The sequence below is a fragment of the Microchirus variegatus genome (assembly GCF_963457635.1).
Source record: "Microchirus variegatus genome assembly, chromosome: 3".
NCBI lineage: Eukaryota > Metazoa > Chordata > Actinopteri > Pleuronectiformes > Soleidae > Microchirus > Microchirus variegatus.
Genome location: NC_139804.1, coordinates 36,649,024 through 36,673,622, shown reverse-complemented (window position 1 = coordinate 36,673,622; position 24,599 = coordinate 36,649,024). Strand labels below are relative to the sequence as shown.

Genomic DNA, 24,599 nt, shown 5'->3' with positions numbered 1-24,599 from the left:
AAATGTTAACTTTTGTCTTAAGTTTGCCTTTGTGTGATCACATTATCACATTATCTTATACAAACGCTATTGTTTTGATGCTATAATTTGCCTTAACACACTATGCATTGTATCAACTTTTGAATCGAGAATCGTATTAATCGAATCGTGACCCTAAGAATCAGAATCCAATCCAATCGTGAGCCACTCAAAGATTCACATCCCTAGTATCCAGTAATGTCCAGTAAACATTTAACAAGCTTAGTCGCTCCTGGATTAAAACTATCAACTGTAATTCATTGCAGGCTGCCAGAAATGTTTCTGCGGGCCGCCATTGGCCCGCGGGCCGCACTTTGAGAACCAATGATATATACAATATATACACTCTGGAAGGAAAACAGGAGAAGTTATTAAGAAATATATTTTTTAAACAATCCTTCCATATGACAAACAAAATACACTGGTATTTGCTGTCCACATATTCATAGATTACAAACAGTTTGCTCCTGTGTTGTTGTTGTTGTAGTTGTGGGTTCAGGAGCGCCTCCCGATGGCCATGTCTCAGGAGCACGGTTCCACGTTGCAGGCCGTGCAGCAGCTCATGAAGAAGAACCAGGTAAAGAAACCAGAATAGCTCTTAAATTATGAACGGATCCTCTCAATAAAGTCTCCCTCCTCTTCTGATTCTGATACGACGAACCGACCGTACAGTGAATAAGGCACCACTGTGCAGTGATCCACCTTTAAAATGTCGTCCCCTCTGCCTCAGACACTGCAGAGGGAGCTGCAGGGCCACAGGAGCAGGATCGAGGACGTCCTGGAGAGGGCGGGGATCATCGCCTCTATACGCAGCCCCGAGGCTGACTGTGTCAGGGCCGGCCACAACCAACTGGCCCAGCTGTGGGCTCTGCTCTGGACGGAGACGGAGAGGAGGCAGCTGGTCCTGGACGCCATGTACCAGGCCCAGCAGTACTACTTTGACACGGCGGAGGTGGAAGCCTGGCTGAGCGAGCAGGAGCTGCACATGATGAATGAGGAGAAGGGGAAGGTGAGCGCGTGTGTGTGTGTGTGATGCTGGACATTTGACCTACAATTAATTATTCAATATCATCAGAAAGTCATATCCTCATAAAGTTTGAGTCATTAGGAGACTTTGAATGCACAAGACGTTTTAAGACAACACATTTATTAAAATGATCTCCAGTGTTCTGTCCATGGATCACGTTAAAAAACACAATATGATGATTGTGGTGATTTTCAATTATCAGGATAAGAGAATAGAAATGACATGAGTGATTTGAAAAATTTGCCAACATACAGTCTTCGGGATTTTTTAGTATTTTAAAGTGCCATAAGGGGGCACCTGCATCTTCCAATCATTCAAGAACTCCATGATTTACGACAGGGGTTCTCAAAGTTTTGATACCTGAGGGCCAATTTAGGAACCCAACTTTGCCGCCAAAGGAAAAAAAAAGAAGAAAGATATCCCATTTGTAATATTTTTAATGACCAGATTGCAGTTCTACAGTTTACACTTATTGGTCTGTATCCAGTAAAGTCAAATAAACAGTTAAGAAGCTTAGTAGCTCCTGGATTAAAACTATCAACTGTAATTCATTGCGGGGCCGCCACTTTGAGAACCAATGATTTAGAATAATCTTCAATAGAATTCTTGCTTTTTATTTGTTTCTTCTTCACTTGTAACATTTTTTGTTAACATAAGTATTTACTTTATTAAGTATTTTTTTTTATAATTAAGTTAATTAATCTCTTTTAAATATGTCTACAACTCCAAATGATCCAGATCTTCTAAAAACGTAATTTTTAAAGCATTTACTTACATTCCTTGTGTGTGTGTGTGTGTGTGTGTGTGTGTGTGTGTGTGTGTGTGTGTGTGTGTGTGTGTGTGTGTGTGTGTGTGTGTGTGTGTGTGTGTGTGTGTGTTGTTTCCTCTTCCCACCAGGATGAGCCGAGCACACTGCAGCTCCTGAAGAAACACTTGGTCTTAGAGCAGACCATTGAAGACTATGCAGAGACCATCGGCCTCCTGTCGCAGCAGTGTCGGCAGCTGCTGGAGATGGGGCATCCAGACTTGTGAGAGAGCATAAACACAAACGCATATACAGGCCACAAACTGAGATGTTCTTTTCACCACGTAAAGAAATAATCTTTCTCTGCTCTTTTTCCACAGCGAGCAAATCAGCAAGCGGCAGTCACAGATCGACCGCCTGTACGTGTCCCTGAAGGATCTGGTGGAGGAAAGAAAGAGCCGCCTGGAGCAGCAGTACTGGCTCTACCAGCTCAACAGAGAGGTGGACGAGCTGGAGCAGTGGATCGCTCAGAGGGAAGTGGTCGCCAGCTCGCCAGAACTGGGTCAAGACTTTGAGCATGTGACAGTAAGTGTGTCAACAGATGATGGATGCACATGAAACAAGGATTTTTAAGAAAATATCAACTCACATAACAAACTACAAAGAAAACATTCCCTCTGGCTCTTCAGGTCCTGCAGGAGAAGTTCACAGAGTTTGTGTCGGATACGGGCAGCGTGGGGCAGGAGCGAGTGACCGCCATCAACCAGATGGTGGACGAGCTCATCGACTACGGCCACGCAGAGGCCGCCACCATAGCAGAGTGGAAGGACGGGGTGAACGAGGCCTGGGCCGACCTGCTGGAGCTCATGGAGACCCGCACGCAGATGCTGGCTGCCTCTCACCAGCTGCACAAGTTTTTCTCCGACTGCAGAGAGGTAACGTGTCTGCGAAACAAAGCACAGGCGGAGCGATACAAAAACAATGACGTGATTTTGTGTGCCTGTGTATTCTGAAGTCAATTCTTTTTTTTTTATTATCAGGTTTTGGCTCAGATTGAGGACAAACATCGAAGACTGCCAGAAGTTCGGGCTCGGCAGGGCAGCACTGCCAACACCAGCACCCTGCAGAGACTCCTGAACAGCTTTGAACAGGACATTCAGCTGCTGGTCACACAGGTACAGCAACATGCACATGAGCAACCTGCAAAGCAAACATCACCTGCTTTATTATTCAGTGGCCACGGGACTCAGACGTCCCGCAGTGATGATGGCTTTAATGGTCTATTTTCCCCCCTCTGTCACATTTTTGACTTGCACAGCACAGAAACTGCATGCTCTCTATACACGTGATACAGTCACACACAGCAATCGAAAAGCGCAGGTGATCATTTTTGAATCAATAAATAGCAAACAAAAATTGTTTTCATGCCCGTTTAAATGCTATATTCTTACTTTGCACATCATTTTTGCTTTGTGTAATCTTTGTTTTGCACCTGGGGCAAAGACACTATGATGAATTTGTCTGAAGAACGATGCAGAATCACAGCTGCTGCACCAACGCAGTGACAGAACCAGTGCCGCTTGGCCTCAACTAAACACAGCTGTCAGAGCAGCTGCGTTATCTGCGTCATTTGGAAAAACCAACTCGTTCCTTTTTTTTTCTCCTCGTTTTAATATCCGATTCTTCATTGTTGAGCTCTGCTTTTTTTTTTTTTTGTCCTGCTCAAATCTGCTGTCCTCATGCATCCAGGTGCGTCAGCTACAAGAGAGCGCAGCCCAGCTGAGGACGGTGTACGCCGGCGAGAAGGCCGAAGCCATCGCATGCCGCGAGCACGAAGTGATGCAGTGCTGGAAGGAGCTGCTGACGTCCTGCGAGGAGTGTCGAGTGCAAATCACCACGGAGACGGACAAGCTCCGGTTCTTTGGCATGGTCCGAGATCAGCTCATGTGGATGGATTCAATCATCTGTCAGATCGGGGCAGGAGAGAAGCCCAGGTATGTTCTCCAACACAGGATCTGTGTTGACTGCATGGTTAAATTACAGGATAAATACATAAATCTTTACGCTTTGATCTCAGTGTAGCGTCATTATCAGCATTAATTTTGCATTAGACAATAAAAGAATCAAGAAGACACAAGACGGCAGCTATGCAACATTGCAGATGCCAATATTATTGATGCCAAGTGCTAAGTGTTAAATACTCAACCATCGATCTATAAACGCAAGGAACAATCGGCAGTTTCTAAAACTGCAGTAAAAACACTGTTCTAAAGTGGTGCGGCTCACTGTGTGTGTGTGTGTGTGTGTGTGTGTGTGTGTGTGTGTGTGTCTCCTGCAGGGACGTGTCCTCAGTGGAGGTGCTGATGAATTATCACCAGAGTCTGAAGAGTGAAGTGGAGGCTCGCAGCCGCAGCACACTGGAGTGTATCGAGATGGGGAAGACCCTGCTGGCTGCCAGAAACCCTGCAGCTGAAGAGGTGAGGAGGAAACGAATAAATAAGAATAAACAAAAATAAATGTGATTTATAACGGCGTGGATGGATTGATTTTTGATTCTCAGATCAAGGAGAAGCTGGACAAGGTGGTTGCTAAGCAATATGAGATGTCCGAGAAGTGGGACAAGCACTGGGAAGAACTACAGCAATGTGAGCTCACACACTTGATCACACACTACATGGACATACACAGATACGGTACAAACACATCTGAATGTTATTTTTGTGTCTCCTCCAGTGCTGGAGGTTCACCAGTTCGCTCAGGAGGCGGCGGTGGCCGAGGCGTGGCTGACCGCTCAGGAGCCGCTCATCAGCAGCAGAGAGCTGGGCACCAGCGTGGACGAAGTGGAGCAACTGATTCGTCGACACGAGGCCTTCCGCAAAGCAGCCGCTACATGGGAGGAGCGATTCAGCTCGCTGCGACGACTCACCACTGTAATATGTCCAGCGTTATCATTAATATAGAAAGACATGTAGCATCAGTGTAAGAGAGATGTACTCTGTTTTTTTTATTCTCAAAGTTGCTGCCCTTTGCTTCCACTCTACAGGTGGAAAAGCTGAAAGCAGAGCAGAGTAAACTGCCCCCAACCCCTTTGCTGGGGCGCAAAGTCTTCCTGGACCCCCAAGATGCCTTACCCAGTCCATCCGCCCTCCCCCGCCTCCAAATCTCCCCCGTTATGAGACAGACTATCTATGAACAGACAGAAGCCAGCTCGCCTCCGTCGCCCTCGCCAGCCACGCCCACACCCTCTCCATCGTCCGCGGTTCGCCGGCTGGGATCAACGGTCGCTAACTACACCCCTGTGATGAATGGCTCCAGCTACCGCCACACCCTGGAGACCAAGCATGGTGGTGGTGGTGCGGCGGCGGCGGTGGTGCCGGGTGCGGGTGCAGGACTGGGTAAACCCGCGCTCTCCTCAATTGCTTCAATAGCCACGGCGGCCATGCTGGTCTCAGCCAATCAGGCGCGAGAAAGCGCTGGCACGGTGAGAGAGCAAGCATCTAAGGCGGCGAGTCACCTCCAGCCAGTGCAGGCAGCGAAGGACGTGGAGGCCAAAGTGTCTCCGTATCTACGGCAGCCCAAAATCAAACACATGGACGACATCGTTACGCCTCTGATCATCGCCAGTCGACTGGAGAAGGTGAGGGAGAGAGGGAGGGAGAGAGAGCTGATGATGGGAGAGATAGGGAAGGAGAAAGCAGAGGTGGCGGTGATGGCCGAGGTGGTGCTGCAGGAGCCGGGACGCGAGCGTTTGCACAGCGAGCCCACCAGAGGGCCCCGGGGGTCCAGGATCGATCAAGCTGAGCCTCAGACCAACACCTACCACAGGGAGCACAAGATCGAGCGGCAGCTGTCCAGCGAGCAGCTGATCCAGGCGCGGCGAGACGAGCTGCCTCAGGAGGTGTGGAGGGAACAGGCCGAGCGGCGGGAGAGGCGGACGCTAGAGAGACAGACGTCCAGTGAGCAGGAGGGCCACGGGGGCCACGGGGGCCACGGGGGCCACGAGGGCCACGGGGGCCACGGGGGCCACGGGGGCCACGAGGGCCACGGGGGCCACGGGGGTCACGGGGGCCACGGGGGCCACGGGGGCCACGAGGGCCGGCGGAGAGAGAGGGACCGACACAGACCGGAGAGACAGGAGTCCAGCGAGATTGATACTGGGAAGGAGCACTCAGACAGACGATCAGGAGGAGGGTGAGACTCTGTGGTTTAGGAATAAATGTTGTGCACTTTGTCATGTGTGACAGAATATTCTATAGTTTGTAACGTCTTTGTTGAATTTGCTTTTGTTCCCACAGAGAAAAGAGATCCACCCTGTTAGAAATTGTAGAGCAGCTGCAAGAAAGAGAAGCAGCACAGGTCCTGTTTGAAAATACTTACAGTTTGAAATATATTTACCTTTTTTTTTATCATTTTGTCTCAACATCAATGCATACGTTGTCATCTCGGAAAACGTAGTCTTAAGAGTGAGCTATCAAGGCAACAAGAGCAAATTGTCATTTTTGTACTTTTAGTTAATGTTGACTCCATTCCCCATGTCATTCCTCTGACTGCAGGCCCGTGGCGAGGTGCCCCGCGTCCCAAACGGCGTGCCAGAGAAGGCTTCCCGTCTCGAACGGCCTCGAGCTCGGGACAGACCCAAACCGCGGCGCCGACCCCGACCCAAAGAGTCGGGAGAGACGACGACGACGCGGCGGTCCAGATCCGCTCCGGCTCAGAGCAGCCCGGCAGTCCCCCAGCCCCCGTCGCACACCGCACATCACGAGGGCTTCCTATTCCGCAAGCTGGACATCGAGAGTCTGAAGAAGAGCACCAACAGGTGGGTGTCCACGGTCATAATGATAAAACACAACCTGATGAGGAGGTGGAAGGAGTCACGGAGGAGGAGGAGCGTGGACACTGGTGTCACGGGAATCAGACCTGTGCATGGTCAAGTGGTTTTTAAGAAAGGTTATTTCTAACTGGAATGGTGGGTTTAATCAGAATTCAAGATGTGTTTTCAATGGGCTCTGTCAAGCAATACTATCAGACCTGACTGAGGGAGCGTTTTGTGTAGCAGCATAGGTTTGAGCAGGGGCAAAGAAGTGTTCATATTGTCAAACTCCTGAAGGACCGTGTTTTCTGAGCAGTAGCATCACTTCTAAAGCTTTTGTGGGCACTTCTGTGTATTTTCAGTCGTACTCCAACCCGTTAACTGTTAACTGTTAGCCGTTTAACTTTCCTATCACAGTTTGTTTTCACATAAAACAAAACACTTTGTTTTAGACTAGATCTTAACACCACTATAATGAGAAACAGGGTTGTGTGTAGCTGAACTCATTGGACAGTGGTTTGAATGTAATGGACAATTTTCCTTATATTTTGAAATCAGTTTGAACACAGTTTGAACTGCTGATTGATTTTAACTAAAACAAACACTTTGACCCATGTTGGCTGCAGAACATTGTCGAAGTCTGTTCCTCGTGACACCAGCGTCACCCTCTTCTCCTCCCTCTGCTCCATTTCCACACTAAAAAACAATGACAGCGGCATGACTTTAGCATGCTAAGCTAAACGGCTAACACGCTCCGCTTACAGAGATGCATGACTGACCCCAGCTCAGATCATGACACTTCCTCTTTGCTTGAACAAGGAGACATAAACTGTGTGTGTGCGCGTTTCTGCTGTTTCCAAGCATCAAGCGTTCATTAAGCAGTTTAAACTCAATGATGTTTGGATGTTTACATATTAATACTGAGAAACGTACAGCATATATTTACTTTGTTCTGCTTTTGGCAATAGTACCCAAGTCATATAATGATGATTTACATCCAGTGGTTCGTTAGGCAGTGAATGAGTAACAAATATGTCACTGTATTTTGTGATATTTGTCTCTTCAGTGATAAGATATACATCATATGTACCTTAGTTTCTTAGCTTTGTGTCATTTTGTCCACACAGAAACTAAACACAGGCATTGATAATGGCAGCAGGAGTTATTCTCATCACATTATTCGATTGTCATATGTCTTCTGTGATCATCATCATCACTTACGCGAACCCAAACGGCAGCGATTAAGAATCTCACCGCATGTGAAAATGACACGCATGAAGCTTACGATGCCTCCCGATGTAACACAGCAGTGAGACACACACAGCAGATTTGACAGGCTGGCTGTGGCAGACTGAGCTGCTGGCTGATGAGAGCTGTGGGAGGAAAGACTGAGTGCGCACACACACACACACACACACACACACACACACACACACACACACACACATTATTGTACTTGCTGCATACTGAGGACTGGGTTGCTGACAAAGTGAGGACCAGCATTTCCACTTTATAAATCAACACAATTACAAATATCTACTTCATGAATGACATCTATATAGAACTAATGGGTGCAGTACCATAAAATGTCTGCAGGTGGAGCCCCAGAGCAAAAAGGACTGGAAAACTTTTTTTTTTTTTTTTTGGTCCAAAATTTGACAAAAACATCGTACTATACTATGTCGTCCAAAATTTGAAAGAAAAAATTTGAACCAACATTTTTGGTCCAAAATTTGACAAAAACATCGTACTATACTATGTCGTCCAAAATTTGAAAAAAACATTTGACCCAAAATTTTTGGTCCAAAATTTAAAAAAAATATTCGACAAAAAAAATTGGTCCAAAATTTGACAAAAACGTCATACTATACTAAGTCGTCCAAAATTTGAAAAAAAAATTTGACCCAAAATTTTTGGTCCAAAATTTGACAAAAACGTCATACTATACTATGTCGTCCAAAATGTTAAAAAAAAATTTGACCCAAAATTTTTGGTCCAAAATTTGAAAAAATCTTTGACAAAAAAATTTCGGTCGAAAATTTGACAAAAACGTCCTACTATACTATGTCGTCCAACATTTGAAAAAAAAATTTGACCCAAAATTTTTGGTCCAAAATTTAAAAAAATATTCGACAAAAAAATTTGGTCCAAAATTTGACAAAAACGTCATACTATACTAAGTCGTCCAAAATTTGAAAAAAAAATTTGACCCAAAATTTTTGGTCCAACATTTGAAAAAATCTTTGACAAAAAAAATTTGGTCGAAAATTTGACAAAAATGTCATACTATACTATGTCGTCCAGAATGTCCAAAATGTCAAACCTAAGGAAGTGGTTTCAATGAAAACAAAGTGAGGACCGGCCAAAATGTCCTCACTCCGTAAAAATGACCTGGTTAAAAACCCTCACTGGTCCTCAGTATGCCGCAAGTACACACACACACACACACCTGCACAACTATCCATTTAAGGAATCTATTGACTTCCATTCATTTGGACTGCCTAATCAAAGTAATATCCCTACCGTTAAATATATCCCAGTTCATCTAGATATTAAGCCCTAAACTTAAAGGGGAATTCCAGTATTTTTTTGACCTGGGCCCTATGTTTATATGTGGGTGTGTATTTGAATAGTATTTACAAAACGTTTCACACTTCTTCCCACATTAGGACCAGATTTTGGTCTCCATGAAAACAGCTAGTCCTGACAAAGTCAGTATTTATGCCAGAAAAGTCTTAAAAAGGTAACAAATACAAGTATTAAACACACATGCACACACAAGCACACGCTTGCACAACTATCCATTTAAGGAATCGATCGACTTCCATTCATTTGCTGCCTAACCGAAGCCTTATCCCTATCCGAACCAGCCATAAACTAAAGGGGGAATTCCAATATTTTTCATCCCGGACCCTATGTTTATAAACGTGGGTGTGTATGTGAATAATTCTCCCACATTAAGACCAGATTTTGGTCTCCATGAGAACAGCTAGTCCTGACAAAGTCAGTCTTTATTCCAGAAAAGTCCTAAAAAGGTAACAAATACAAGTAGTAAACACACAAACAATCGTGCATACATACACACACGCACACATGCATACACACAAACACACGTGCATACATACACACACATGCTGGCCTCCACAGATGACTGCCCGCCCTGCTTCCTTCCAAAGAGACACAGACGGCAAAGCCTCTGCACTGCCCTCTAGTGGCTGGACTGACCACGCACTGCTATAACGCTCATCCTGTTCCTGCTCAGGATGAATCCCGCGCATGTGTCCACTCAAGGCAGTGGATGAATATCCCGTATGTACATGCTCCGTTATGTACATGCCAAGGTAAAAAAAAAAAAGCATAATCCTGGATTGGCTGATCAGCTGAGTGTGACTGTGAATCTCCAAACCGTTCCTCGCCCGACTTCCTCTTCACTCTGTGCTTGACTCTGTGTTTGACTGGAGGAGAAGATCTGCAGGTCAGGCTCTCAGAACATTTCCTCCAGTCATTAGTGAGTAAAAAAGAGGTTAGTCTGTGAGGAGCCACTGAGATTCAACCTGTCTCTGTTACGTAGCAACATGACAAGACACCTATTTTGTTTCTGTGCACATTATTATTATTATTCTGGTATTATTCAGGATTACAAGTGTTCCTTATTATAATAATAATAATAATAATAATATATGGTGCCTGTCAGGCTGCACAATTTGGAAAAGAGACATATGGCGGTTTCTGTAGGCAATGATGCGATTTTGGAACACCGTGTGATAAATAAATGTTATTATGAATGTGAGTGCTTTGTTATCAAAGCAAAATGCAAGTTATTGATGATTTTATTTATACTTTTTCAACCGTGACAGACATAAAAATCCAGTGAGTAATATTTAGTGAAGTTTATTGGTGTATGACCTATCACTATGTGCATATAAAAATAACAATTGTTTGGTTTTTGTAGCCTTAGAGTACACATTAACCTTTTAAATGTACTTGAGGCAAATGTGGAAAAAAGTACTTACATCATTTCTGACATCCAAAGGCCACCGTAGTTCCTTAACATGCTTGAGAAGAGAAAGTGGAGGAGTTATTATGCAGCCTTCATAAGAAGTTAATATTATGTTTTTTATTGGGATTTAACAACTGCAGCTCCTGTGGTGGTCCGGTTCTTTGTCTATCCCAAAAATAATTATGTGTTATGCGTCAGGCTGTGGTTAAACCTGCGAGAGAAACCTTATTATCTAACATGAACGTGTTATTGATAACATCCCTTAACAAATAAATGGAACTTTAGCAATAGAACCACTGCAGGCTTCAAAATAAAGCGTGATTTATACTCAGTCGAGTGATATCGTCACAGTCGCTGCCTCCTTGCGGTGTTATTGTTTGTTTCTAATTTGACAACTTTTGCTCAATACTACTCGTGTTTTGTAGGGATTTGTACCCTGCCTTGCGCCCTATATCAGCTGGGATTGGCACCAGCGACCCCCATAACCCTCGTGTGGAGGATAAAGTGGTAGAAAATGAATAAATGAATGAATGAACTAATAAACCGGCTTCAGAATAGGATACACGGGAGTTTCACACTGGTCGTAATGTGGCGATTGATTGAGATTGCGTGATTTGAACTAGTGGCGGAAGTAAAAGACACGATATGAAGAACAAACTTCAGGATCTGACACGGCACATGAAGCATGCACACGTACAGTGTGCCCTGAATAATACCTTTATCTGGTCATAACGGCTGTTGACCGGAATGCTTTGTGCATGTGCACACATAGCAGGAAAAAAACGAATAAGCACACTGTTAAATGTCATGTTACCAAAATGCCATTTAACCAAACTCCTCTGTCTTTTTTCCCCCTCTGTCCTCCTCGGTGTTGCTGATGGCTCGTCTCGTCTCCTCCCCAAGGTAAGTCCTATCTAAGCCCCCCCCCCCCACCACCACCACCACCACCACACACACACACACACACCAAACTCGTCCATCCCGCCCTCCTCCTCGCCCCCCCCCATCCGTCTGTTAGTGCGTTGGTTTGTGTTTGTTCAGCAGTGTGTTTCCTCCTCCTTTCTTGGCGCTGGTTCATCCCGCCTACCTACCTGTCTGCTCTGGTCAGGTGAGTGAGGCGTTAGCTTAAAAGGAGCAACTCTGCAGCTCTGCCTGACTCCTCGCATCTCCCCCCCCCAACCACCACCTCCCTACCTTCCCCGTACTCCTCCCCGTCCCTTCCCTCTTCTTCCCTTCCTCCCATTGCCCCTCTGGCTTCTCCACACCACAGCAGGTCATGGGTCAACCTGTACTGCGTGCTAAACAAAGGGGAGATGGGTTTCTACAAGGACGCCAAGAACACCAACACGCCGTACAACAACGAGCCACTGCTCAGCCTCTCCCACTGCCACTGCGATGTCACCAACGGCTACAAAAAGAAGAAGAACGTCTTCACGCTCAAGTGAGGAGCTGTTTCATTCTAACACACACACACACACACACACACATTTTTAATTATGAGCAATATAAGCAATGTTATTTCTTGAATCTATCCAGACCAAACCTAACTTTTGGTTTAAGTAGTTTTATATTGATTTGTAAGGGGGTTGTGATGTAAAAGTTTCAGTATGTTTTACACCACTGTAAAGTTTGGGGTCACTTAGAAATGTCAATCAATCAATCAATCAAGTTTTATTTGTATAGCACTTTACAATAGCCAGACGGAACCCAAAGTGCTTTACATAAAGTCAATAAAATAATACATAAAAACATAAAAACAATATGTAAAAACAATACATAAAAACAGAAAGTGCTACTAGTGCTGCAGGGTGTTAGGGGCCTTCTAAAAATGCATAGAGTAGAAGGAAAATCACTTTTTTTTTTCAATCAATATTACATTTAATGAATCAGAAATACACCCTATACCACATAAGTCAAACTCAAGGCCCGGGGGCCAGATGTGGCCCGCCACGTCATTTTATGTGGCCCTCGAGTGATTAATTGGTCTTAAAAATCTGTGTTAAAGTAGGTCTATGCTGCTTTAACCATAAACTACATTTCCCACAATGCACGGCAATGTCGTTACCCGCAAAGTGACGGCATCACCATCGCGGACAGGGTTACTTCTATAATGCATCATATTTGTAATATTTGAATAAGTAATAAATACAGAAAGTTATTTACCAATATGTTACAGAGTAGTTACCTTTATTTTACATTATATTTGGTTACATTTCGTTACATTTATTCTGTATGACGGTTACATCTGGCCCTTTGAGGGTAACCATGATGCTGATGTGGCCCTGCTCTATACATTGTTAATGTATAATATAACGACTATTCTAGCTGCAAACGTCTGGTTTTTAATGGAATATGTACATAGGTGTATAGAGGCCCATTTCCACTGTTCTAATGGTACATTGTGTTTGCAAATGGCGTTAGAAGACTATTGGATGATTAGAAAACCCTTGTGCAATGATGTTAGCACAGCTGAAAACGTTATGTTTTGCTGGTTCTTTGACGAAAGGGCAAAATTATTATTTTCACAACGCTTGTTATAGTTGGTGGTGGCATCATGGGAAATGGTGTCACAACTGAAGATGGGATATTGCAGCTTGTGCAACCTGTAAATACTACTTGAAAGTTGTTCTTCTAACACGATCACTTCTCTTACCGCAGAACAAAGGACGGCAGTGAGTTTTTGTTTCATGCTAAAGACGAGGTGAGACATTTTCTTTGTTTTTCCCACCATAACTCAAGCTCTCACACTTCATATGAAGGTCGGCTGATCTCTGTCGCCTCTCTCTCTCTCTCTCCCTCCAGGACGACCTCAAAGCGTGGGTGACCAACATAACCACCAGTATTTCGGAGCACGAGGAGATTGCCAAAGGGGGTTTGCCCCAGCCAACTACCTCATCCACTGACGAGGGCACGCGCCCCGACGGCAGCAAGGGGGACAACAGGTCAGAGCGAGGAGGCGACCGCTCGGACATGGCCGACAGGATCGAGCGAGCGGACAAAGACAGGGACAGAGACAAGGAGAGGGAGAGGGAAAAGGAGAGGGAGAGAGGCGAGAGGTCAGAGAGGTCAGACCGGGGCGGGAAGTCGGACACGAAGCGCTCGGAGAAGTCTGGTAAGAAAAAGTGAGCCACGCACACCTGATTGGTCAGGATTGAAGCATATGAACTTGGAGTGTATGCGGGAGGCGGGGCCGTAGACTGTGCAGCGAACGCCCCCCTCCCGCTCTCTTCCTCCAACACTGTCAACGCAGAGGTCGTGTTTGGACGGAAAGTGGCACCACTCTTTCAGAGAGAATATGTGCGGAGATTCTCATTCATCCAGGTCATAGTTATCCAAAGGGGCGTTGAATCGGGAGCGACTGGACAGAGGGACTGAGCCGGTGCTCACTCATCAGACAAGACGGGATGAATTTGGAGCAGGAGAGCGTCCTTCTCCCTCTCTTTCTTCTGTGTCTCTGTGAGACCACGCGGAGTCACTGTACGCCCCACCCCCCCACCCCCCCCTGGTGGCCGTTCCCGAGAACCACTGAGGGCATAGATTAGCGCTGCTGAAACCCGGGCAGCGCTCGTATAAGAGAGAGGCGGGACGTGCATCGCGTTAAAACTTGAAGGCTGTTACTGATAGTGTGATAAAAACGTAGCTCATGCTGTTCGACACACAGTTTGTTGTTTTTTTCCTATGAGATGAGCTATATCTGTATGTATTTCTCGTCCGTCTGTCCTATCTACTGTATCTATCTATCTGTCCGTCTGTAACCTGGGACGTCCGACACGATGTTTTCTACTCCTCGGACACGGAAAGGTTGATGAAATGATGCCAAAATGTGACGCAGACAAACAAACAGAGAGAAACATTTTTCCCGTTAACTGTCTTCTCTTCACCGTGTGTCATCTGTCTCAAGGTGTGTCCGTGAAGTTCACTCTCACACTGGTGTCGTAAGCAAACAACAGTAGCCACAGTCTCATCCACACCCACCGCGGATGAATCCACAATGCCGATGAAGAGAGGACAGTGAAGGACAAGAGAGTGTAACAGAGCAAACAGTGAAAGTTCACCTTGTTTTTGAATAGAAATAGAAAAACACTTGAAATCCTGCTCGTAAGAGAAGCTCACACCACTGAAATTTGAAGTTCTTTAGTTGGAGATCTGCAAATGGAGCCGCTTCCCTTTTGTTCAGTTTATTTAGGATATCAGATTTCTGCAGGACAGAGAAGTTACCGGGTGTTTGAACCTGTGAGGAGGGCTCAGTCGATTCAGAGAGACGATAAAGACAGATGCACAGAGTGCTCACAAAGACACAGCCTGTGGTTTACCAGGGGCCTCATTCATTAAAAATGATGTTTGACTTTTGTTAAATTGATATTTTTTAAAAAAAACGAGAAAAATGTCAATGGCTCTATCTTCGCCACTGTGTATCTATTATCTTTAATAATAATAACATTGCTGACATTTACTTTGATCTACACAGATTTTATTATCAAGATCAGGTTTCCATGGCTGGCTTTGGTCATAAAGCACAAAATCTGCACCTGGCATGTTTTTTTTTTTTAATGAGTGAGGCCTCAGGCTTCATCTACTCTGAAACAGTGACATCTGTTGCATCCGTTTTTATACAGAATTAAAAAGAAGAGAACTTGTTTGTGTGCGCGCGTACGTGCGCGCTGCTGCTCTCCACTCCCAGGGTCTCCATAGCTCTCAGGTTATTTATGTTGGTGTGTGTGCGCACGTGTGCTTTTTCTGTTAATAATGTTTGTCCCCACCCACTCAGACGCCATGTCAGTCTTCCAGAGAAATGAAGTTCATAACAGACCTAAACACATTACAGCGTGAATGGAGCGAAAACGTCTCGGTCATCATCCCATCGGCGTAGCGTTAGAAGGGAACGAATGCTTGAATAAATGAATGAATTAGCGAATGAAGCGACAGCCAGGATTTCAGACCTGCTGACCAAATATTTATCAAAATGGGTTAAAACTGTCTGTAAGTTGTGAGATTGCATGTTTTGCTTAGAGAGAAATCAGTCATCTTAAAAAACGAAGAAAAAAAAAAAGAAAAGAAAAAAAAAGCTTGTCTTTGCTAACCCACTGACTCTGTATCCACTCATTTCACGTCAAATCACCACAAAGCCATAGACCACGGGGCAAACGAGGAGGAAACGGTCAACGTCCATTTAGCTGAGGGGCAGAGAGAAGAAGCATCCAGGTCAGACAGCATTTAAAATCCTTCCGCGGCTGTATGGGAGTAGTGTTCATTTTAGTTTTAAAGTCCAACTGAAATCCATGTGTTTTTTATCTTTACTGCTCTGTAAGTTGCCTCCTGTGCACTCCTTTTAGAAAACATCAGAAACGACGACGGTGACCCCTAGTTTTGCATTAATTGGTCACGTTACCATTATATTCATACAGCCAATAAAGTTGCTTTATTTTTAACCAATTTTTTTTTTGTTTATATTATTATTTTTTAGAAAAGGGTTGAGTTTTTGTTTCTGAAATCTAAATCTTCAGGTGAGGAGCTAACAGTATTATCTGTAAGTTCTAGATGTGTGTTTATTTTCGGGATTTTAAACCCTCTCTTGACCTGTCGGACTTGGTTTGTGTTTGTCATAAAACAATGTCTTGAAGAACGTGTAACTTTATTTATTCTTTTAGTCTCGACACTTTTTATGCATCTAAAGTAGGCGTAAAAGCCCAGATCAATGCAATCATTTACATGCATGTTGGACACAACAAACAGTCAGAGTTACAAGAGGCGAACTCTGAAGGAGATGAAAGTGACACAGGACAGTCGTCTGCTGTCAGACGATGACAAACGTCTTCATGAACTGACACACGGGCGATGCTGTCCACAGGCACAGGACAGAGAGTGCAGGGTACGGCTGATACGTGCTTACAGGTGACGTAGAGTCTGTAGTTACAACCACGACTATGCTGCTGACAGCAGAAAACAATCAGGTATTCCAAAAGCATCTTGGGTAACATCTTGATTTGGGGTGGTGGTGGTGGTGGTGGTGGTAGGTACCCTGCTCGCCTGTGTGTGTGTCTGTGCTGTTCTGTTCACTTCAAACTCAGTCTGTCAGCTGAGATGAACTGGCAAATAAAAAAAAAAAAGCTTTTGATTTATCAATAATGTGTCTGTGTTTTACTTTTCCTTGCTGGACATTGCTGGATGTTGTTGAATAAACCTTGGGATCAAATTGAATGATCCCCCAATCCTCAGGGTTTTTTATATATATATGTATATATATACGTATATACGTATATATATGTGTGTGTATATATATACGTATATATGTGTGTGTATATATATGTATGTATATATATACGTATATATATATGTGTGTGTATATATATGTACGTATATATATGTGTGTGAATATATATGTATGTATATATATATGTATATATGTGTGTGTATATATATGTATGTATATATATACGTATATATATGTGTGTGTATATATATGTACGTATATATATGTGTGTGAATATATATGTATGTATATATATATGTATATATGTGTGTGTATATATATGTATGTATATATATACGTATATATATGTGTGTGTATATATATGTACGTATATATATGTGTGTGAATATATATGTATGTATATATATACGTATATATGTGTATGTATATATATGTATGTATATATATACGTATATATATGTGTGTGTATATATATGTATGTATATATATACGTATATATGTGTGTGTATATATGAAAATTCTGTTAAATAAATATGTCACATAAGATTCTATTTTATAACGATTCCTTATGGTTATAGGTGTTTTTGTTATGCACTAAAGTTACCAGCAGAGGTCAGTGTTTTTTGTTGTTGTTGTGGTGTGGTTGTTGTGGTGTTTGAGGAAGAGCGAAGGCTCTCGGTGCGTTGTTGTGCGGCTAAATGTGACCGGAGTTAAGCTGTGTTTCACGAATAAATGCACAGAAGTAGCAAGTAGCACAGAAACAAGCCAGTTATCGCGTCCATTGCAGCACCGATGTGAGCGTTATCATATTCTAGTGAATAGTTCCGTATTCAGTATGACTGGCGCTTTTATTGTGAAATGTTGACGTCACGCCGGAAACGGATGCGCGACGCGGAATGTTTTCAGAGACGCACTGTCCGTCGAAGGAGAAAGTAGATTTGAGGTTAACACGGAAAAGGGAATGTTGTTATAGCGTTTAAACCGCAGTTAATTCGTACTCAAGTTACGTTTTTGAAACAGAAATGCGTTTCGAGCTGAATGACATCGTAGGCTAAACTTTTGATTTGACGGAAAACATGGAGGCGCGGTTCGGGAGCGAAGTATCGTCTGTCGTGGAGGTTGCCGTCCAGGCGGCGGTGTCAGTGTTCAGAGATGTCTGGGCGAAAGAGTCGCCGAACACGGAGTGGGAAGAGTCGAAGCTCGGGGAGATCCAGGAGATAGAAAAGTGTCTGGTGGTTCAGATCCACAGAGTGTTCGCGACTGGCGCTTTTATTGTGAAATGTTGACGTCACGCCGGAAACGGATGCGCGACGCGGAATGTTTTCAGAGACGCACTGTCCGTCGAAGGAGAAAGTAGATTTTAGGTTAACACGGAAAAGGGAATGTTGTTATAGCGTTTAAACCGCAGTTAATTCGTACTAAAGTTACGTTTTTGAAACAGAAATGCGTTTCGAGCTGAATGACATCTTAGGCTAAACTTTTGATTTGACGGAAAACATGGAGGCGCGGTTCGGGAGCGAAGTATCGTCTGTCGTGGAGGTTGCCATCCAGGCGGCGGTGTCAGTGTTCAGAGATGTCTGGGCGAGAGAGTCGCCGAACACGGCGTGGGAAGAGTCGAAGCTCGGGGAGATCCAGGAGATAGAAAAGTGTCTGGTGGTTCAGATCCACAGAGTGTTCGCGGAGTTCTCCTCCGAGCTGTTCGAGGAGAACGAGGCTCTTCGGGCCAGAGTGGAGCAGCTGGAGGATGTGCTTCAGAGGAAAGCCGGACAGCTGGAGCAGGAGCTGGAGGCCAGAGTGGGTCAGCTGGGCAGAGACATGGTGAAGCTGGAGAAGGAGCTGAAGAGCATCGGTCACAGCGACAGCCAGGCCGAGGGAGAACCGACACACGGCGACTCACTCATAGGTGAGGGTCAGTCAAAAATGATGATGAAGTTCATCTGGTAATCAGGTTACCAGAGAGGGTTAGTCATTTACATTCATTCAGAGGAATTACTAGTACATAGAGCAATCACTCTATCCAAAAAAATATAATCTGCAAATGTAATGATAATGAAGTTCCAGTTGTTTGAAGGTTTTTGTCATTATGGGTTTATTTCGTAGTGAATTCAGTGTGATTATATTTTTGAAAGACTTATCGTTTGATAAAAATCAAAAGCTGGTCACACGGTCAACAATATTTGTTTGCTGACTTACTTTTAAAAATTGTTATTGTTAAATGTAGAAGATGTAACTAACTATTGCCTTGCTGTTCCTATGAGGTTTTTCTTTTTACCGGTTCTCATTTTTGTCTTCCTCTTTTCCTTCTCATGTTCTTTCCACCACAGCTGCTGCCACTCAGGACGAAGCGGAAGAGTCCACGCCGAACCCTCAGCCAGCTTCGGCAGAAAACGAGCTCGTGATTCCCAGCTCCGCCGCTGAGTCTGTGGTGTTTGTGGGCAGGGTCGACTCCGCTCCTACGGTGCATGCCGTGGGTACCGACCAAGCTCTGACCCAGTTCCCCGCACCGTCTCAGGCTGCGAGTGAAACAACGGGAAAGCCGATCATCCTCAAAACAGCCGCTTCACCAGGGTCTATACCTCAAGATGCCCCCAGTCCAAGCTCCAGTATCACCAGTGATCTTGCATTAACTGAGCAAAAGGTCTGCTGTTATCATTTTGTTGAGATTATGGTCATTCAGACGGGACAATCCTAATACTGTCTTTTACATGAAGTGTAATGTGGAGAAATGGTCACTCTAATGCCTGCCCCCGCATTTTAATTTTTGTATCGCAGAAACCGGTGGAAGAGGCATCTTCGGGGAGAGCGAAGAGGAAGAGGAGACCGACTTATAAAGTTGAAAATGGTATGATTGGATTTCACACTCAATCGTTCATTGTCCTCTCAGCATACATGGTCATTGGTTTGTCCCTGCCATTCATTCATGAAACTTCTTTTTTATTCCTGCATTGATTTCATTTGTCTGAGTGTTTTCTCAATGAAAACAAGTTCTCTAATCTTTCAGCCTCCAGACATCATGTGACTCACTTCGTTTACCATGTTGGCAGCATACATGGATGACGCCAGTGCTAGTTACAAGCCGTTCACTGTGCACTTAAAAATCCACAGAGATCATTTTGACGAACTTGACAGTCTGAATATGAGTATGAATAATGAAAATAAACTGTATTGCAGCCCTACGCCAAATGTCCATTACAATTTAATATTGTTTCTATCTTTGAAACCAATGCATTCCTTGTAGACATGCAAAGTTAGACTCATTTTAATGTAATATCTTCCTTCCATTCCCAGCTCCCACTGAAAACAGGTCTGAAGAGAAGAAAACGAAGCCCGGTGAAAAATCGACAAAAAAAGACTCGGTGATGGAGGAGCGTTTCTTCTGCGAGTATTGTGACGTTGGTTTCCACTGGAAAGGCGACTTGAACAAACACGTGAAGACTCACAACAAGCCGTTTCCCTGTGACCAGTGTGACAGAAGTTTCCTGACAAAGAAGTCACTGGAGAATCACGTTTCGCGGCACGAGGCGAGTAAAGTCCCGCGGCCCTTCCCCTGTCCTCGCTGTAAAAGAACGTTCACAAAAGAGGAGTCGCTGCAGAATCATCTCAAGCGTCACCAGCGGATGAAGCCGCCGAAGCCGTTTGTCTGCGACCAGTGTGGGAAGACATTCAGGATCCAACAGTCTCTGGAAAACCACCTCTTGCGCCACGAGAAAAGTAAGGAGCCGCTGAAGTGCCATCTTTGCGATAAGACCTGCAAGACGTCCGTCCAGCTGAGATGTCACATGGCGGTGCACTCGGAGGAGAGACCGTTCACCTGTGACAAATGTGGGAAAGATTTTAAGAGTAAAGACACTCTTCGCTTCCATCAGATGGTTCACACAAACGCCAAAAAATACAAGTGCACGATGTGCGATGAGACTTTCAAGTATGCTCACTCGCTGACGGTGCACAAGAGGAAACACACGGGAGTCTCCCCCTTCTTGTGCACGGTGTGCAACAGGGCGTACAGGACTGGCACTGCTCTGAAGAGACACAGCATCGTCCATACGGGAGAGAAACCCTTCACCTGTCACATCTGCGGGGCCAGGTTCAACCTGAACAACAACCTCAAGAGGCACATTCGCATTCACACGGGAGAGAAACCGTTCACCTGTAACGATTGTGGCAAAAGCTTCTCGGACAACACCAAGCTGAAGTCGCACATGCTCATCCACGGTGCCAGAAAGCCTTTTATGTGTGATCTGTGCGGGAAGACTTTCCTCTTCAACTGCAGGCTGCAGATGCATCAGCGGTACGTGCATGTCGACGGGAACGTGGAGACGGAGTGCACGCAAAGATTGATGCAGTCTAAGCGGCGAAATAAGTCTTTGGTGAAACCGTTCAGTTGCAAAATTTGTCTGAAGGGTTTCAGCGCCGCGTATTCCCTCAAACTTCACGAGCGAAGCCACAACGAACAGAAGGAGTACAACTGTGGCATTTGTGGGAAAGCTTTCCACAACAAATACTCGTTTGGCTATCATCAGAGAAGCCACGCGGGCGAGAAGCCGTTTGTTTGTGACGTTTGTGGGAAAAGGTTTTTCCACACCGGTAGTCTGAAGCAGCACGAGCGGATCCATACCGGCGAAAAACCGTACAAGTGCGATCAGTGCGGCAAGGCCTTCAGAACAGACGGAAACTACTACAGGCACCTGCGCATCCACACGGGCGAGAAACCATTTGAATGTTTCCACTGTAACAAGAGGTTCCACCAGTCAAATCAACTCAAGTCCCACCTGCAGATCCACACTGGAGAGAAGCTGTACACGTGTCAGCAGTGTGGTCAGGGCTTCTCTGATTCAAGGCAGCTGAAAAAGCACAGCTGCGATGTGTCGTGCCACAGTGTGTTGGCCACCAGTACACAAATAGCTTAGTTTTCGCTAAATAATCTGTGGTTAGACCTGGCGTCGGTCACTTTGTGAACAGATAAACTTATCGAGAGGACATCAGTTCCATTAAGGTTTGAAAATATGCTCAGATGTTGAGGTGTTAAAGTAAAAATACTTTGTAGTTCTCCTTGTTTTGTCGCGTGTTTGCTTTCATTTTATGTAAACACATCAGGGCTCTGGAAACACAATTTCCATTACCATACTAGACTTAAAGGGATACTTCACCAATTTGAATGTGGCTTTGTATTGCTGGAATAGCAGTAGTATTTTTTAGAAAATGTGCTTCCCTCCCTCAGTTTTTCACTGAGTTGTAAAACAAATCTGTTTTCCATTTTCAAAATGTGCCCTACTGTGATGCAAAATGCGTCATTTGACTCACAGTAGGGCACATTTGGATAAGGGAAAACAGAGTTTTTTACAACTCAGTGAAAAACTGAGGGAGGGAAGCACATTTTCTAAAAAATTCTACTGCTATTCTAGCAATACAAAGCCGCATTCAAATCGGTGAAGTATCCCTTTAAGGGATTTAAATAGTGAATTTGATTTAAGTTTGTTTGAACAAAAAGAAATGGCAGTTAACTGCATTGTTCAAGGCATTTAATTGTCTCTTTTTTCCTTTTGCTTTAGAGACTCGACTGTTAGTAACATTATTGTAAACAAAAACAAATGTTTGCATTTATAGGACTTTGTGGCCATTTAGTTGCACTCTGTTACACATTTCGCTGTAAATATAAGTGATAAATGCTGGCTTCAGCTGGGTTGATATTAAAATGAAAATTAAAAGGTTTCTTGACTATTGAGTCCTCTGTGAATAAATGGGAATAATGTGTAATTATTTTTGAGTTAATAAAAAAAAAATGCAAGTGTACAAATTTGTTCTTCGTTCGTTATTCCAAAATGTTCGAAACATTGTTGAGTCTTATTTTGAAAGGGGTATGTTCGCCTGAGGTACTGCTTCCGTTTACTGAACCGATGGCGGCCAATCTGATGCCGTGCGTCAACGCTGGTGAGTCGGCTGCTATCTTTGAGGGAAAAATGACAGAAAACTTTAATTCAGAGACAAAATGCATCTTGGAGACTGCTTTAAAAACAGCTGTTCGTGTTGTCGGACATTCAAACGAAGAAAAGCCCTTAAAAGAGCCGAGAACAACACGACAGGTGAGCGAACGAGACGCTTTTTTTGGAAGAAGATTGGACCGACGGAGTTAAATCAAACAGGGAAACAAAGATGGCGCCGTTTTACGTTGTCCGTTAGCGAACATGATAAAGATCTGACATTTAAGGGTTTACATTTTTAAATTAAATATTAATGATAGTATGTTGGTTTATCATTTACGTGTCACGGCTGAACAAAAGCCTTTGATAAACGAGTTGATTGAAATTCATTGAAATTGTCGGTAAATGTTGAAATGATTAGCTTTTGGTAAAAACGCCGGAATTTGTGATTCACTTTTTATATTTTATTTGCGAAATTAAAGACTGAGGAAGTAATGTACATACTATATTGATTGCGATTAATAAATAAACACTTTACTGGAGCTGCAGTCGTTTGATCCGGAAGTAAAACTCATGCACATGTTTATACTTATTTCATGCATATATATTATTTTAGTTTTTTTGGTAATATTTATTTACTATTTTTTCTTATAAATATTATACTTTTTAAAACATTTATTTCTACTTTATGCTGGTATTTTTGATTGGACAGCAAAGTAAGAATTTCATTGTACAGGGAAACGTGTTTCTTTACTGTGCATATGACAATAAACACTTTGACTCTTTGAATCTTGAATCTTGAATCTAAAAGGTTATGGCATCACACATCTAGATTAATGGGTTTGTTGAGTCTGAATAATGTAAATCTGTGTTTTTTTTTCTCGTGGTTTATGATCTTATTATTACTTTTTTTTCAGTCAAAAATCAACTTGCCATGTCTTAATTAATTTGAAAGTATTAAATCCATACATTTATAACAACATCAACCTTATTTTCCTCACAGTCGGATGTCATCATGGAAATGCTGGCACGTGAAGCAACAAGAAAGATTAGTGCCATTTTCTCCCAACTGTGCTTAGCGCTGCACAACGAAAACACGACTCTGAAGAGCAACGTCGCACGACTGGAGAGCGAACTGAAGATTGTGACTGGAAACTTTGAAAAGGCCAGATTGTGGAGAGAAAATGTCCTGAACGGTTGCCCCGTCCTGTTTGAGGAGAGTGGTTTGGTTTTCACCTTGAAGCCATGCGGAAAGCTAAAGAGTAAAACCGATGACGTGACGGAGGAAGTCGTAGAAGCACCACCTCCTGCTCGGGTGCAGCGAGGACGTGATGCTGGTAAGTTTCCATTACAGTTATATTTACTGTGTCTTCAGTTCAACGAGTCAAGTAACTGTTCTATAACTATTCTTTACTTTTAATTTCTTGTGCAGAAGGTGGAGATGCAACAAAGGAGCTGGATTCTGAAGCTGAGGCCTCATCGGAACATAGTCAAGGTGCAATTTTAACAATGCACGACGTAATGGCTGCAGTACACATATGTGAATATGCTGAAATTCAAGTGGCATATTAGACACTTGGAAATAATGGTTTTATGTGTAAAAACCTGTGCTTTTATTGTTAAAGCAAAAAAAACACTACTGTGGACACGTTAACTTTTATTTTGTTCTTTTATGTCCAGACATCGCTGAAGACTGTACTCCAGTAAACATGACGTCCAAAACCGGCGACGGCCAAAACACGCAGGAAGTAGATGTCAAGAAGAAGGTGAGGGTGTTTGTTTGTAGCGTCTGTAACAAGAGCTTCAACCGGCAATTTCATCTGATGAAGCACATGAACACTCACAAAGAGCAGAGGCCTTTCGCCTGCAG

The 24,599-nt window shown here is 43.8% G+C and overlaps 2 protein-coding genes across 2 annotated transcripts in view; both read left to right on the top strand.

The window, feature by feature from the left end:
- The window catches only part of sptbn4b (spectrin, beta, non-erythrocytic 4b), a gene marked incomplete at both ends in the record, with an annotated part of 58,644 nt that extends 44,918 nt beyond the window's left edge, over positions 1 to 13,726 (top strand). The window contains 16 exons of the mRNA XM_083887040.1: positions 506 to 595; positions 749 to 1,027; positions 1,943 to 2,073; positions 2,171 to 2,375; positions 2,480 to 2,725; positions 2,831 to 2,965; positions 3,540 to 3,784; positions 4,129 to 4,267; positions 4,351 to 4,435; positions 4,524 to 4,720; positions 4,834 to 5,981; positions 6,086 to 6,146; positions 6,344 to 6,606; positions 11,871 to 12,041; positions 13,259 to 13,301; positions 13,403 to 13,726. Coding sequence (XP_083743166.1) covers positions 506 to 595; positions 749 to 1,027; positions 1,943 to 2,073; positions 2,171 to 2,375; positions 2,480 to 2,725; positions 2,831 to 2,965; positions 3,540 to 3,784; positions 4,129 to 4,267; positions 4,351 to 4,435; positions 4,524 to 4,720; positions 4,834 to 5,981; positions 6,086 to 6,146; positions 6,344 to 6,606; positions 11,871 to 12,041; positions 13,259 to 13,301; positions 13,403 to 13,726 — 3,762 coding nt within the window. The remainder of the gene's footprint in view (positions 1 to 505; positions 596 to 748; positions 1,028 to 1,942; positions 2,074 to 2,170; positions 2,376 to 2,479; positions 2,726 to 2,830; positions 2,966 to 3,539; positions 3,785 to 4,128; positions 4,268 to 4,350; positions 4,436 to 4,523; positions 4,721 to 4,833; positions 5,982 to 6,085; positions 6,147 to 6,343; positions 6,607 to 11,870; positions 12,042 to 13,258; positions 13,302 to 13,402) is intronic.
- Positions 13,727 to 17,804: 4,078 nt separating this feature from the next.
- LOC310925165 (uncharacterized protein) lies at positions 17,805 to 21,718 on the top strand (the record flags this gene model as incomplete). The annotated part of the gene is made up of 4 exons (XM_083887039.1): positions 17,805 to 18,714; positions 19,136 to 19,449; positions 19,584 to 19,653; positions 20,100 to 21,718. The coding sequence occupies exons 1-4, from the start codon at positions 18,309 to 18,311 to the stop codon at positions 21,716 to 21,718; spliced, it is 2,409 nt and encodes an 802-aa protein (XP_083743165.1). The 5' UTR covers positions 17,805 to 18,308.
- Between the last annotated feature and the right edge of the window lie 2,881 nt (positions 21,719 to 24,599).